The sequence below is a fragment of the Octodon degus genome, unplaced genomic scaffold (assembly GCF_000260255.1).
Source record: "Octodon degus isolate 3935 unplaced genomic scaffold, OctDeg1.0 scaffold00080, whole genome shotgun sequence".
Lineage (NCBI taxonomy): Eukaryota > Metazoa > Chordata > Mammalia > Rodentia > Octodontidae > Octodon > Octodon degus.
Window position 1 is genome coordinate 714,121 of NW_004524656.1, and position 15,699 is coordinate 729,819.

Below are 15,699 nucleotides of genomic sequence, written 5' to 3' on the forward strand. Positions count from 1 at the left end.
ACTACACTCCTTACATTAATAATCTTTGCTATCCATACTTTCAATTGACAAAAAATGGAAGGTGAGCAACCAATGCAATCATAAATTTTTGTATTATTATTGCAAGTGTCCTATTTTTGCTTGCAGTGAGTATTTTTACAAGTTTCATGGTTCTTATGTCCAGGTTTCATGGTCTGATAGCACATTCATAGGGGCTGTTTAGATGGCAATCTTTCATGAAGCCATCTTCATGAAAATGCTAAATCCTCCTCACACTTTAATTTGTGTAAAAGCTGCATGGAAATTATTAAAATGATAACTTCATTACAGTTCTTGGTGTTGCCTGAAATTCTGAATTTCTAAAAAATATCTAGGTGATGTTATAGCTCTATCCTAAAGGTCATATTCAGCTTAAACAAACACAGAAGTTCAGGAAGATTAGATTCCATGGTATCAATCGTACAAGTTCTCTTCATTTCAGTTTGCACAACACTTATAAGGAACTCTAACCTAGACTACATCGTATCTCAGGGAAAATTACTGAGGTCCTGGTCAGAACTCTAGAACATTCAAGCTAAAAACAGTAAAAAGCTTTATGGATAAGAATATTAAACTCCTAAGGAGCTAAATCATTTGCTTATTATAAGATAACTATTTAAGGTACAATGAAGATTCTACAAGATATGGGGACAGAATAGAGAGTGAACAGCAGACACATTAAAAAAAAGTTGAGACGGAACAACAAAGGATAATTAAACTAATGCAAATCCAATGAATTAATTTATGAAAGGCAAGATACAAAAGGTAAATATAGAAATTAGCATTTTAATATTAATATAATAGTTATTTCAAGGAACACTTCACTGAGTCAGGTCATTTCTGGTAGGATAAGGCACATAAGTTCAGAAGCAATCATGGGCAGCTCCATGTTTCCTCAGGTGGTGAGAAATCCTGGTTCAGGTCTCTGGCATAGCCATCATGTGCACTATTATTTCTTTTCTTATACTAGATCAGAGCCTGATATAGTCCTCATGGATTCAGAATAAGTCCAAGGATTCCATCATGGGTCTCTTACAGGACAGTTGATGAGGAAGGACAATCATCTGTCTCCAACAAGAATAACTCAAATCAAGTTGCTTGCTTTGGCAGCAGCAATAAAAGTATGAGATATAGGCTAACAAAGTCTAGGCAGAAATAATAGAACCCTCCCAACAGTGCCAATGCTTGGAATGGGCACCTTGGGTCTCTCCCTTGGTGATCTTGATGTTTATTGATCTTGATGCTGGTTTTCAACTTTCAAATCTTCCATCTGAGAATGGAGAACTTCAACGTTCATCCAAAATAGAAAATAATGAATGTACAAATGCAATGTAGAGACTTCTCGACATCAGGCATTCTCTAACACAACATGGATATCCTTAGTCTGGAGTCTCTGTCATCTGGTTTTTATATCATTGCCCTGGAAAACCTAGGAGGACTACTACTGAATATGAACGCTTTGAAGTATAAAGAGCACAAGGTTACAAACTGCCATCACTATTTTGAAGCTATGCATTGGAGAAAAGATGACATGCAAAGGTACCAGGAAAAGAGGCAGGTGAGGTAGGCATCCTTTACTTCTATGGCAAGAAATACATAGGGGAAATATAAAACACAAAAGTACATTACAGCAGAAAAGATCATAAAGGATGTCGGCAACAGCCAAAGACATACACTTCTTTCTGCAGTAGCATTATTAGAAAGTAAAAATAACAGGATCAACAGAAGACTTCAGGAATGCATTAGCTGCTTTCACCACCTTGTTTGTGGCAGAGCCTGTGATAACAGAAAACAGGAATCATGGATGAGGGACAGCAAATAATAAGGCCTTTTCCTCATTCTCCCTGATCATGTTTTTGCATCCTGCATTATCTTTCCTTGATACAACCTATGTTTCTCTTCTTCCTGCCCAGATTCTCCTTTAGTCTTCTCTGGTTCCAGAAAAAAGCCAGCAACAGTGAGACACTAAACACCCAAAGAGTAACTGCTCCAAACTCAGGGTTATACTTAGCTTACCACATGAGAAAGTGAGAAAAGTAGCTACATTTCATGTCTTGCGATTCATTTGCTCCATCTATGTCCCCTTCCTTCTTTACTCCATCTTCCCTCTCCCCCATTAAAGATTTCAGCCCACCCAGACAGAAAGACTACCTGGACAACCAGAGAAAGCCTGAACCAGGATGTAGGGGAATGGCTGTGAAGACTGTCACAGTTACCCTCTGCCTGGCCTGGAAGTACAGCCCCTGGGAAGATGCCCAGCTTCCTTAGTGGGAAGGGGAGGAATCCTGGGATTGTGCTCCTACCTGCATGTGTGCGAATCCAGGCTCTGGCCTTCCTTTCCACCAGATCCCACTCACACTCCTGGTCCATCCCATTGGTATGTAGCCAGACCACAGCAAGGACTGTGGCCCAGACTGAGGGGTCCACATGCTGTACAATAAACAGAGATGTCCCTGAGCTCCCCCAAGCTGGGCAGGAGGCCCCTCAAATGTACAAAGTACTTCATGCTTGTCTCGCTTGCCATCCCTATACTACTAGATTGAATTATCTATCTGTCTAGCTCCTTATACAATTTGCATAAGATATTGCCAGACCCTGAACCCAGGTCAATGATTCACTCAAATTTAGGGTACAAACAGCTTAATTGCTGAACTCCATGTAACCACGAGGGCAGGCTAGAAGCTGCTAAAATTTTCCAAACAATTACCCTCCTATGGTAATCACTTTTTAAAAAATTTTAATAATTATCATCCCCCACAAAAAGGGTGTGAATAGTAGTCACATTTTCAAAAGTGAAATGGGATTCATACAGAAGTGAAATTATTTGCTCAAGTTAGCCTCCCAGCAATGATGGAGACGAGACTGAAGAGTAAACATTGTGATTCTAGTTATGTTGCTCAATAGAAAATCTTAGCCATAGAGTAAAATATGATCTTCTATGAATTTTCACCAACTTTTCCCTAAAGATTTGGGTTTTAGATTTGGCAAATCTAAGGAAATTCCTCTCTCATATGATGACTTTTAAAATGTGGAAACAGTAACTATCATTTTTCTCTGAGGAGTCTCATTTCAGACCAAAATTCCCTGTGACAAAGAGGAACACCCATGTTTATGTTCTTAGTCTAAAAACAAAATTACAGTGATTTTTAAAATACAGTGCATGAAAAAAAAAAATAAAATACAGTGCGTGGAATGGCCATGTCTGGAAGAGAATATATTTATGAAATTCCATGCCCACAGCTCAAGAACATAGCAATTCTTCAGAAAGTTCATTACCTCTACAAATAAGGTTCAAATATTCTGATTCACATTGGTTTGAATATGAAAATGCTTACCATACTGTCTATGAAACTTCTGATTTTCATATAAAATGCAAATTAAGGCTTGCTCCACTTTTCTACTCATATAGTTGAGAATTCTGAACTAAAGGCAGTATTTGATTTTTATTTCTACAATATTTTTGTTGCTGTTATTGTTATTCATGGGAAGTTTTAAGTGTTCAGAGGTTTTAGAGATCCTGATTCTCTTGTCTAACACTTTGACTCGCAGTTTTGCCATGTACAATTCAGAAAACCATACATTTTTATCATGATTTTCATTGAGGTCTGGGGTGACAGTACAGTGGTCTAAGTGCAAAGACCCAGGTTCAATCCTGGTACCACATGCTGTGCCAGCCACTGAAACTGGGCATGGTGGCGCACCCTGTAATCCCAGGGTGGGGGAGGCTGAGACAGGAGGATCACTACGTGTCTGAAGTGCTTAGTGAGACCCTGTACCAAACAAACAAATAAATATATGATTTAAAAAATTTTAAAGGGCCTGAGAAATAGCTCAGTGAAGTAAGTGTTTGCCTGGCAAGTGCAAGGTCCTGAGTTCAATCCCTGGTGCTGCAAATACATACATACATAAATACGAAAAAATTTTCATTTAAAATATAAACTTCTAAAAATTTGAACTATGCGTTTTCAACTAGTTTGTAGTTAGTGCAAGTATTTATCATTTAAAGAATCAAGTCCCTTACTGAAATTCAGATACACCAACTCTGTTGCTTACTCAGATTTGTGGGTCTGGTTATGCCATTGGAGGAAATGCTGGCCCAGGGTCTTGTGCTCCATAACTACAAGGTGGGACTTCACAATCCTTGTATCATCCTCCAAGTCCTTATCAATTATCTTTTTAGCTATTCTACAACAGCATTTCTAATAGAAAGATATTTCTAGACATATAAGCATCTTTTAACTTTCTACTAACTATACTTAAAAAGTAAAAAGGAACAGGTCCAACCATCTTATTTATTTTACTTCATTATATTTTATTCTATTTTTGGTGCTGGGGATTGAACCCAAAGCTTCTCATATGCTAACTATCTGCTCTGCAGGTAAACTAGTCATATTCCCCGCTACTAATATATTTTATTTAATGCTATACCTTAAAAATTATAAGTTTAACATATAATCAATGCAACATAACTACTGACAAGATATTTTCTATTCCTTTATTTTATATTTCTTTGAAATTAATCCCAGTATGGCATACTGTCAAGCAGTTTTGTTCCTCGTTTGCAGCAGCCACATTTCCAAGCCTCCATGGATACCAGGAAATTATGGAATATCTGAGTTTTATTCCATCATCTTCTACATTTTCAAAATTGAAACTAATACTTGACCTTCACACTTTCAGGATCCATCTCTTACATAACAATTTCTCTGAGGTGATTAGAAGACTTAGTAAGCTATCCTATACTTCTGAATACAAGTTGCCCATATCATCATATTTAAATATATTTGAAATAACTAAGTGGCTAGTGTTAGCACTGCCATCCTGACTTCAAGTAATTTTCCTACCATCTGGCCCACCTCCTTTAGTACACACAGCAGCAATCATGAGGTGTTATTGGAGGTTCTGGTGACAGTCCTGACACTAACTCCATCTCTACCTGAGAGGCTCAGACACATTATGAAACTGCTCAGCTTTCAGTTCCTTCATCTTCTGTGCAGCAGCATGAATAAGACCGACCTTATTTAACTGAAGTGAAGAATAAATAAAATCATGAATGTCAACCACTTAGTGCAGTGCCTTGCATAGAAAAATACCTCACAGAGGTTCAGTTGTACAACTCAGATGGTTAGCAGTGAATATGATTAAAACAGAAAAACTGGGCTGGGGAGATAGCTCAGTAGAATAAGTGCTTGCCTGGCAAGAGCAAGGTCCTGAGTTCAACCCCTGGTACTGCAAAAAAACAAAAATAAAATAAAAAATAAAACAGAAGACCATTTTTGCTTGTTTTTTGTCATCCATCAACCAATACAAGCTCCTACTGCCTAGCCTGTTAATTTTTTGTTCTCTCAATGCTAACATAAACAGAAAAAATTCAACTTCTACTTATTAGAAATTAACTTAGGTCTATGTCCCCTCTATATTCTCCTTTTATAGGTGGGTCCCAAGTCACCCATTACAAGCTTCATTCCATCGAAAACATACACACCTCATTCTCCTTTGAATCTCACCTCATCAGGGTGTGCAGCTTTTATGTCTTCCAGCTTCACACCGAGGACCCTGGCCAGATCTTCATTCAGATTCCAGGAGCCATTTGCATTCTGGAGGAATATCAACTGCACAATACCAATTTCTTGGAGGAGAAAAAAAGAGAGAAAGAGAGAAAGGAAAGGAAGTTTTGAAGCTTGTGGTCTGTTACCATGTCTCAAATAGGTTGGTGAATTTACAGACAGGCTGTAGCAACAGTGCAACAGGAGGAATGTCATTAGATAGCATCCAGATCTAACTTCAAACTCAACTTTTTCAAAGAATGACCAATAGTACAGCGGTCCAAATATGATGGCAGCAGAGTTCTGCAGAGGCCAGTTCTGCCTGCAGATAAACTTTGCAGGAAGAGATGGGAAAAGAACTCTGTGTCATTAGAAGTCACCCCAGATGCTAGTGGTACAGAAAGCTTTAGTGTCATGTATTGGTCACTAATGTAGCAGAGCTAACCATGGCAACTATAAGCACTGGGCAAATCTTGTCTGTCCTGATATCTTTCAAAGAGATGACTGCCTAGGTAGAAAAGGCTACAAGACAGCGTGACGTTGAACATGTCTCTTTCAGTCCCTGTAGATGAACAATAAACTGAGGCTCATCTCACCTTCACAGTTATTTTGCAAACTGGTTTCATTGGCTGAAGAATGAGGCATTTTCCTCAGATGCAGAGGCCCTAGGGCAGGTGGTGCACATACGATCCTCGGGCAAGGGCTACAACTTTGCGCTGCAACTTGATCTATGTGTGACAGACAGAAGTTGGTGAGAATACATTCCTAGGAAGATGCTCAATTAGACTGAGGCCATTGTGATTTATAGACCTACCAGGAGGCCCACCATTCTTCCACTCTGACAAGGTGTTAAGGCAAGCTTTGCTCCCCCTAGAGAAATTAGGTTGCATACTGGAAGCACAGGAGGATTGCGCCACTATAAAAGCTGAAAAACACCAACACAGACACAGAGGCTGAGATGCCCTGCTCTCTAGAGTAGCAGCATTAAGCCTGATGATCTGAGACACTCCTTCCCATCCATGTTAGCTCTTTAGTCACCACCATCGCTATATAATTTTTTCTCTCTTGAGCTTCCTTTTTGCATACACCCTCACTCTCAGAGCTCTCTTTCAAGTTTCAATTCCAACTTTTATAATCTCTGACACACGAACAACTTTTAATCTGAATCTAAGAGGCTTCTTCCAACTAAGTCTTAATTTAAAAAGAATTTACCTTCTTCAAAACTATTTCTCCTCTATCCTTCTCTAAAAGTTATTGCTCAATACTTTTCTCATGTCTTCAGAGCTGTGAACCCCAAACTTCCTGACATTTCTAACCATTTGCTGAACACCAAACTTTAAATTTCTACACTGTTACAAGAAGTGCTATCATCTAAAAAGATGTCAGGCTATCCACCAGCCTAATGCAAACCTTCTGGATTTTCTCAAACTCAGTGAGGCAATTCCTAGGAAGATGCTCAATTAGACTGAGGCCATTGTGATTTATAGACCTACCAGGAAGCCCACCATCCTTCCACCCTGATGAGGTGCAACCCAGACTTTTAGCCAGTGGAGGTACAGGACCTTGTACATTGGAAGCACCGAAGCGTCGGGCCCCTGAATAAACTGAAAAACAACAACACAGACACTGAGACTGAGACATCCTGCTCTCTAGAGTAGCAGATACTAAGCCTGATGATTTGGGATGTATCTTCCCATCGATGTTAGCTCTCCAGTCACCACCATCACTATACAATTCTTCTGTAATGGGCCCACTTTCTGCATGCACCCTCACTCTCAACTTTTGATTACAGTAACTTTTGATTACAAACTCTGACACATGAAAAACTTTTTTTCTGAATCTGAGTCTCTTTCCAATTAAATCTTAAAAGAAATTTACCTTCTTTAAAACTATTTCTCCTCCATCCTTCTCAAAAAGTTATTGATCTAAAATACAGGCAAAAAAAAAAAAAAAAAAAGCCAGCCAAATAGCTCAGTGGATTAAAACACCTGCAAGCAGGAGCAGGGACTGGGGTTCGAACCTCAAGCCTGCCATGCTGGGCCCATCTCCGGGGCGCACTGAGATGGCAACTGAGACTGGGCGTGGTGGCACACGCCTGTAATCCCAGCAGTGGAAAGGCTGTAAACAAGAGAATCACTACAAGTCCGATCTAGTAGTGAGACCCTGAAGACCCTGTAGACCCTTCCCTAAAATACAGAGGAAAAAAAAGTTATTGCTCAAAACCTTGCTCATGTCTTCAGAGCTGTCAACCCCAAGCTCTCTGACATGTCTAGCCATTTGCTGAACACCAAACTTCAAATTTCTACACCGTTACAAGAAGTGCTGTCATCTAAAGAGATGTCAGGCTATCCACCATCCTAATACAAAGCTTCTGGATGTTCTCAAACTCAATGACTTAAGCATCATCTCTCCTTCAGCCACACCATCCTTATGAAGGCAACCTTAGTGCTGGTGAGATAACTCAGTGGACTAAGTGCCTGCTTAGGCAAGCGCAGGGACCAGGGTTCGATCCTGGGAGTACTTGCCATGCTGGCCCTGTCACCAGGCATGCCGAGCCTGCAATAGAGACCAGGTTTGGTGGTGCACACCTGTAATCCCAGAGCTGGGGAGGTTGCAAACAGGAGGATCACTATGAGTCGAGCTGCATAGTGAGACCCTGTACCAAATAAATAAATAAATAAATAAATAAATAAATAAATAATTGGTTGTGATGCATGACTGTTCCACATGGAAAAATTAAATTTCAAATAGTTAACCTTTAAAATACAAAATCTAACTTATCTAGTATTCCAACTCTGAGATTCTTGTTTTATCTTATTTTTTTTATTTCACCTGCACTATGTATAACTTTAATGCTTCTATTTTTTTCTACATAACTTTTTTTCATCTTTTCCTCTCCATTTAACTTAAATTTCAAGTTTAAAACTTTCCACCTTCTGACTGATGCCTTCAATCCCATATTCTTAATTTTCTTTTTTCATACCAATTGCCAAAGGTGTTGACTACTGTATAAATAACTGAAATAAACTATGATTGCTTTAATAATTTCTTACCAATAAAAAAGTTAGGATACTCAAACTCACTTGGACCCTCAGCATTCCTTGACAAATATTTGTTTCTCTCTGAGCATTCTACTTTCCAAATATCCTGAGTGCCTCTTTCAAACCTTGCCCATTTTCCTCAAATACTGCTTTCTTTTCCAAGCCCAGGCCCATTCCATTTACCACACAGTCACCAAGAAAGCAAGTCAGCCTGATTTGAACTATTTGATTATTCAATGTTTATATGTATTCTCTATGTTTTATATTTCCCTGCTCCCCTGACCACTTTCCTTTAAATCTCTCTGCCAATGAAATACAGAAACGTTGAAGAATAACCATGAATTCTAGGTGTAGAAAGCCACAGAAACAAAGCAAATTAAAAACTTTCCAGGCTGCAGAGACAGCTCAGTGGCATAAGCTCCTGCCTGGCAAGCGCGAAGTCCTGAATTTGATCCCTGGCAAACATTCCACAACCTTTTCACTTAAGTAATGTGTTCATATACTTAGGACCACTTCATGTATAGGGGCTCAAATGGGATAAAACTCACAAGACTTGCATGTGCTTATTGAGTTTGAAACCAAAACAGGCCTTGGAATCTCCCTGTGAACCAGGGGCCCCTGGACTGGCTGGTTGAGCTCTTTGTTTACAGCAATAAAAGCTGTGAAAGAACTCATGACTCCGGATTCCAGGCTGATATTCAGCACATCTTTTCTTTCTCTTGCTGGGGTCTCTCGGAAACCCATGTCTTTTGTCTGGATCACAGACTTCGCAGCAAGACGATGAATGGTGAAGCTGGAGAAATAAATAAATAAACATCCTGAGACTCAGCATAATATATATGATTGAGACAACTACTGGAGCTCTCAAAAGTTAGAAATAGGAGAGGAAAGAAAATGTCAGAGAATGAGGAAAAAATATTTGAGGAACTTAAGAAAACCAATTTAAGGAAACAAATATTGTCAGAGTCAAGAGAAGGATCCAAAGAAGGAAAAGATAAAAATAAAATACAAGGATAGTAGAGAAAAGAAGGAAATGAAAGAGAAAAGAAAGGGAAAAGAAATTAAAAAAAAAAAAAAACTGAGTGCTCACTTGGAGTCATATTTGGGTTGTAGAGAAAAGGTCACCTTTTTTTCAATATTCTTGCCCTGGAGTGTGTACTTGAGGCGCACTTCTGCTGTAGCTTCCTGTGTCTACAAATCAAAAAAAGGCAAATATGCTAAAAAGGAGAGCTAGCTAGCAAAAAGGTCAGAACCAGGGCAGCTCTCTATCTTCATACACTACAGTTTCTGGCTGGGAATCAGCTAGCCCTGAAATAATAAAGAAGATGGAAGGCTGGCTCTTCTTGGCAAGTACACCTTGCTGAAATACAAATCCACCTTCTAGAATTAAGGCAATTGCCCCACCGATGGCTACTCTAACTAGAGAACAAAGAGAAGTGGGGACTCACCGGCATCTTCCCTGTCAGTTGAGCATAGAAAATTAACCTCTGACCCCTAAAAATGACTGTCTGTTCTGGTGAAAGCATGTTAGCAGTCAGGTCAGGAGGCAGATCCCAGCTCAGGGAGACGTCTTCCACCACGGACTGTAGAGACTGCTTCAGGGTCCTAAGAGCCTGATAGAGAAGAACAGAGTTAGTACCAATATGTCAGAATGACACCATAGCTACTATTACCAGTGGTCATCAAGTATCAATTGCTATTTGATGCAATACATGTTATGCCTAATCTTTTTTTTTTTAAGGTTTTCTTGTTTTAAAAGTTCAGAAGGACTTTTTTTTTTTTTTGTGGGGAGGGGGCGGGGAGGGTTGGCTCAGCATGCCTTAAGGGCAGGACTGGTAAGGCATGAGGGTCTGGGGATCAAACCCAGCATCCTGAGCCTGAGTAATTTGTTTAGGAGACACTTAAACAACTGAGCTAATGGGCAGGTCCCCAAAAGGATAAAAGGATTTTTTTTGGGGGGGGGGGGCAGGCTCAGGATGCCTTCAGGGCAGGTCTAGGTTGACTTGAGGATCTGGAGATGGAACCACAGCATCCTGAGCCTGACTGCTTTATTTAAGCAGGCACTTAAACAACTGAGCTGGGGGCAGGCCCTCCACCTCAGTCCTTAACTGTACATATAATTATTTCTCCTCCTTTGTAATAAAGCTAAACCTGAGAGATTTAATGGCATAAATGAGAGTTTTTTAAAATGTTAGGAAAAGGAGATTCCTGGAGAAGGACATTAGGTAAAAGACCTAAAATTTATTAACTGAGAAAGAGTTTAGAAATATAATACAAGCTGTACTTTCTTGGTGCCCACTAATAAATAGCAATTTGCCAACACATCCAGTCTAGTAGACATATTACACTTGTTTCTGCTCCTCTGCTTTATATCCTGTATAACAAGGGAGGTCCTCAGTAACAGATCTGGGGGCTCAGAAATGAAATGAAAGCCAAAGTCCTCTGTCTCTCCTCTTAAAAACAAAAGCCTTCATCTATTCCAGTATCTTTTTCTGGGCTTCCAATTCCTAGAGCCAGAGATCACTCTCCAGGTACTACAGTGGTGCCTTTTCCAAAAGTATACAGGAAAATGGGATGCCCCACTGCAGGCTAAGGATGTGGGAAACACATTCTAGAATTGAGCTTTGCCTTGTCCTTGCAGCAGCATCCTAACCGAGTCTCATATGTGGTCTTGACTGTCCACGTCTGAACCCGAGCTTGCCCTCACCTTGGCCTGCATCCTGTCCTTGCCTGTGATAAACTCAGAAGTGCCCCCTGATACTCGAGCAATGCTTTTTATTAGGCTGGTGGAAGCACCTTCTCCAATACCAAATGAGAAACATCTGTAATTATAAAAAGGTGGAAGTTAGAGACAGCCACTCAAAGGGAAGTTATCCAATCAGCACAGAATGAGCAAAAATACATGAGATGGTTTGCATTCTTGACTAAAGCACCATAGCTATTTTTATTAAGCAGGTCGTATATTTTGTGAGCCATAATAAATGTTTAAAATTAATGATAAAATTTAATCATCATGAATGTCCTACAAGGTGGCCTATGGCTCCATTTTTCAGATAAGGAATTGCAAAATGAATTTTAAAAATCTGTCAAAGGTGACACCCCTAATAAACATTAGAGATAGAACTGAGACAGTGTTCTTTTTGAGTAAAAAAAATCCCTACAACAAATCAAAGAAAAGACAAAAGCTATCATTAGTATCTGCCTGACACTGTTCTGGCGCTCTATCTGTCCTGGCCTGGTCACTTCTAGGCAGAAATGTTCCTCCTGCTCTTCTAACTAGAAAATTCTCACCTTGCTCTAGTCCACTGGCACTAAATAGCTTATCAACATTCATCTGGCTTCCTAAACAACTGTCTCTAATCAGAAAATGCGTTAGTAATATTAATACCAGTGTTTTTAGGTCCTAGGTCAGGGAACACTTTTCACTGTAAATTAACACATGGAATTTTGGCTTATGTATCAGTCTCTTTTAATATGAGTCATCCTCCCCAACTCTATTGATAACGGCATTGAGTCAAACTAAACTAACCTATGTGGTGTTACTATAAATTTTCAAGGATAAAGACCTTATCCTTAAATGTCTAATCATTATTTCTAATTATAGTGATCGAATCAAATCATTTTTTTTCCTTTAGAACATAATCTACCAGTATCTGGATACTATCAACTTTCAATTTCTGACATGATCTTTGAACTATACCCTTGCTATAAAGTATGCACATAGCTTGAAAATGCTTCCCTATATAAAAACAAAATTGAAAAATTTTGATGCTTAACTTCATGACTAGAATCTCTCTAAAGTGCTTAAGGTAGATGATAATAAAAACAATACTAACAAATTTTGGTGTAGAGCTTATTTTATCTACAATACAATTCCTAATATTTTGCTTTTATTTTTTATCTCTCAAAATAAATCTGTAAGGTAACTAATATCAGTATCATCACTTTCAATCATAAAACCTATGGTTTGTATCTCAAACATTTAGCAAGCAGAAGAGCTAAACTTAAACACAAGAGTCCTTACTATATCATGATTTTATAGGATTTAAGTATATAAACTAAAGCATTTTACAGGGGTTCTATTCTGAGCAATACTAGAAAACTAGACATTTGTTTCAATCCAACAAAGAACTAGAGAATGTAGAAATAGTATTTTAAATATTAAAAAGAAACAGCAGAAGACCTCCAGGGCAAGAAGAAACTATGAGGTGAGGCTTTAGAGAGGAGGGAAACCAAGAGAAATAGGCCTGGTATCTCAGACTTTGCAGACAGTACTAAGTACAAATGGATGGTTGAAAATCTAAAGTGCTCCACAAAGGTAGAAGGGGAAAAGCAGCAATTTAGGTCTTTCAAACAGAAACTGTCCCTACACATCAAAGTTTTTGGTTAAACACTATAGACCTAGAGATTAAGATGAATTAGAAACAAGCCAGCCATCATATAACTGAAATTCATAGGACCATAACTGAACCATTGCCACCTCGAGTCTAGCAACCCATTAGAAATGAACAGTAGACATCTCAGAGAGAAGATATCCTTTTGACTCCATGATGAGTCATATAAAATATCTGAATATTAGGAAAAAGAGTAGAAAAATTTCAAACATTAGGAAATTATGCAACATATTTGCAAGTAACATAAACATAAAAGGGAAATCATAATAATAATTAAGAAATATTTTCAAGTAGATGCCAGTGCAAAAGTAGGATTTAGGTACAGATATAATTCTGAAAGTATATTAGAAACAAACAGTAAGGGCCTGGGGAGCTTGACAGTCTAAGTGCCTGCCTGACAAACCCAAAGACCTGGGCTTGATCCCTAGTAACACATGCCGCGCTGGCTCCAGGAATCATGAGCACCTCACACTGGCCACCAAAACCAGATGTGGTGGCATATGCCTGTAACCCAAATGGTGGGGAGGCTGAGACAGGAGAATCACTATAAGTCTGAGCAGCGTAGCAAGTCCCTCTACCAAATAAACACAAAAAAGATTCTTAAAAAAAGAAACAAAATTAAGTCTGAAGATCAACTACCTAAGTATTCATATCAAGATGTTGGATAAAAAAAATAACTAATAAACCCAGGAACAGAAAAGAAAGGGAAAAAAAGGCAGAAGCAGATGTTAATAAAATAAGACCATATACTATACAGGATGAACAAACCAAAAGGATGGTTCTTCTTTTTTAATTTTTGTTTGTTATTTTTGTTTTTCTTAAAAGGATGGTTATTCAAAAATTATTAAAAATGATAAAGTTTTAGGTTGAATAAAGAACTAGGAATGACATATAAAATATTAGAAGCAAAAATGTAATATCACTATAGGTTCTAAAATATTAAATGATATAAATATATCCAATGTTATGAATAATTTAAAGACAAGAAATTTGAAACTTTAAATAAGATATTCAAACACATATAGCCAAAAATGTATTTATAAGTAGTTCAAAACAAAAAATTTCACTTGAATTTTACAGGTCTAAAAAGCACATGAGCAGATTCTTATAAAAATTTAAACAAGAAAATCATCTAGAATTTAAGGGAAAAAATACAACTTTTACAACTTATTTTATAATATAATACTGATATCAAAATCTGACAAAATACTATAAAAATATACACTTACCTCCACAAAAGTAGATAAAAAAAACCCTAAAGTAGAACTAGCAACTGACCCAAAAAAATATATAACAGAGATGAATATATCACAACCAACTTGGATTTACTGAAAAAATGCAAAATTGTTCTAATATTTAACAAAAATCATTATATATTCCATATTAAAAAAATAAAAAATAAAATCACATAGACTTATATCAATGGATGTATAAAATGCATTTGATGAAATCCAGAAACCACTTATAGCACCAAGAAAGAAAGAAGAGAGGGGCTGGGGAGACGGCCCAATGGAATAAGTGCTGAGTTCAATCCTCGCTTCCACAAAAAAAGAAGAAAAGAGAGGAGAACTCTTAGAGCACAAGATTCTTTGTTGTCTACACGCTACGAAGGCCAAAATCAAAAGGTGCTATTTTGAGAGTAAAAACAACCTCTAGTATAAGAACATATATTTCTAGTTCATAAAGTAAAAAATATGCCTATATTCACTCCATAAAATGAATTTACAGATGAGTGGGAGAAGAACTTCAATCAATACAGAAAACAGTAAGAGTAGGAATGATATTCAAAATTATAGGACAAAATAAGTTGTCCAAACAACTAATAAATATGAAAAAGTATGTGAAGTTGAGCTGCCAAGAAAATGTAAACGAACAGCAATATGAGATACCACTTCACATATGCAAAATTGGCTAAAATATAAAGACATAAATGATACCAAATTTTGAGTAAGAACTGAGGCAACTAGAGGTCATCCATAAAGCTGGTGTAAACTAAATTGTATCAATGAATATTATATCAATTATATATTGATAGAGTTGTTTTATATGTCAAGCAACTTAGAAAACTATTAGCATGGCCCAGAATTCTACAACTCCAACTACTTAAAGAAATGTCTATCAGTAGAACACAGTTATATATTTACAGCTGTCCCCTGGTATCCTTCAGGGACCGTTTCTAAGATGACCCCGTATGGACATCAAATATGCAGAAGCCTCCTAGAGATATAATGTAGTATCTCCATAAAATCTACACATTTCCTTTTATAAAATTTAAATCATTTGAAGATGTACGATAACCAATACAGTGAAAACTGCTTTGTCAAAATTGACAGCAGAACCTTCAGATACAAATAGTCAACTATATAAATATGCATGAGAAAAATATACATACAAAAATGTAAGAATGTTCACAGAAATATTTTTAACCCTCACACTAAAGCTCATGAGCCTGAGAATCAAAATAAGTGATAGCATTACAGCATCTATTATTTTCCATTGAATATTATAAACCAAAGAAAATTATAGCTAAATATAAAAATGTTTGCATCTCAACATACTGTTGAAAATGATAAAAGCTGTATTCACAAAAAGAAAAACAATACTGTATAATTCACTTGCTTTAATTTAAAATCAAGCACAAACAACCCGTTAGCTCTGGTATAACACTAAGTGGAGTTATAAGTCCAGAGAGCTGCTCTA

At 37.6% G+C, this 15,699-nt stretch overlaps 1 protein-coding gene across 5 annotated transcripts in view; it reads right to left on the reverse strand.

The window, feature by feature from the left end:
* Positions 1 to 708: 708 nt before the first annotated feature.
* Positions 709 to 15,699, reverse strand: part of Vwa5a (von Willebrand factor A domain containing 5A) — a 26,986-nt gene continuing 11,995 nt past the window's right edge. For 2 of the 5 annotated variants that reach the window (XM_023721180.1, XM_023721181.1), the window contains 10 exons: positions 11,313 to 11,427; positions 10,054 to 10,218; positions 9,696 to 9,796; positions 9,154 to 9,398; positions 7,058 to 7,168; positions 6,379 to 6,489; positions 6,161 to 6,292; positions 5,526 to 5,647; positions 2,322 to 2,448; positions 709 to 1,794 (listed from right to left, as the gene is read on the reverse strand). In XM_023721180.1, coding sequence (XP_023576948.1) covers positions 1,715 to 1,794; positions 2,322 to 2,448; positions 5,526 to 5,647; positions 6,161 to 6,292; positions 6,379 to 6,489; positions 7,058 to 7,168; positions 9,154 to 9,398; positions 9,696 to 9,796; positions 10,054 to 10,218; positions 11,313 to 11,427 — 1,309 coding nt within the window. In that variant the 3' untranslated portion in view covers positions 709 to 1,714. The remainder of the gene's footprint in view (positions 1,795 to 2,321; positions 2,449 to 5,525; positions 5,648 to 6,160; positions 6,293 to 6,378; positions 6,490 to 7,057; positions 7,169 to 9,153; positions 9,399 to 9,695; positions 9,797 to 10,053; positions 10,219 to 11,312; positions 11,428 to 15,699) is intronic. The other 3 variants (XM_023721183.1, XM_023721182.1, XM_023721184.1) reach the window with 3 other exon arrangements.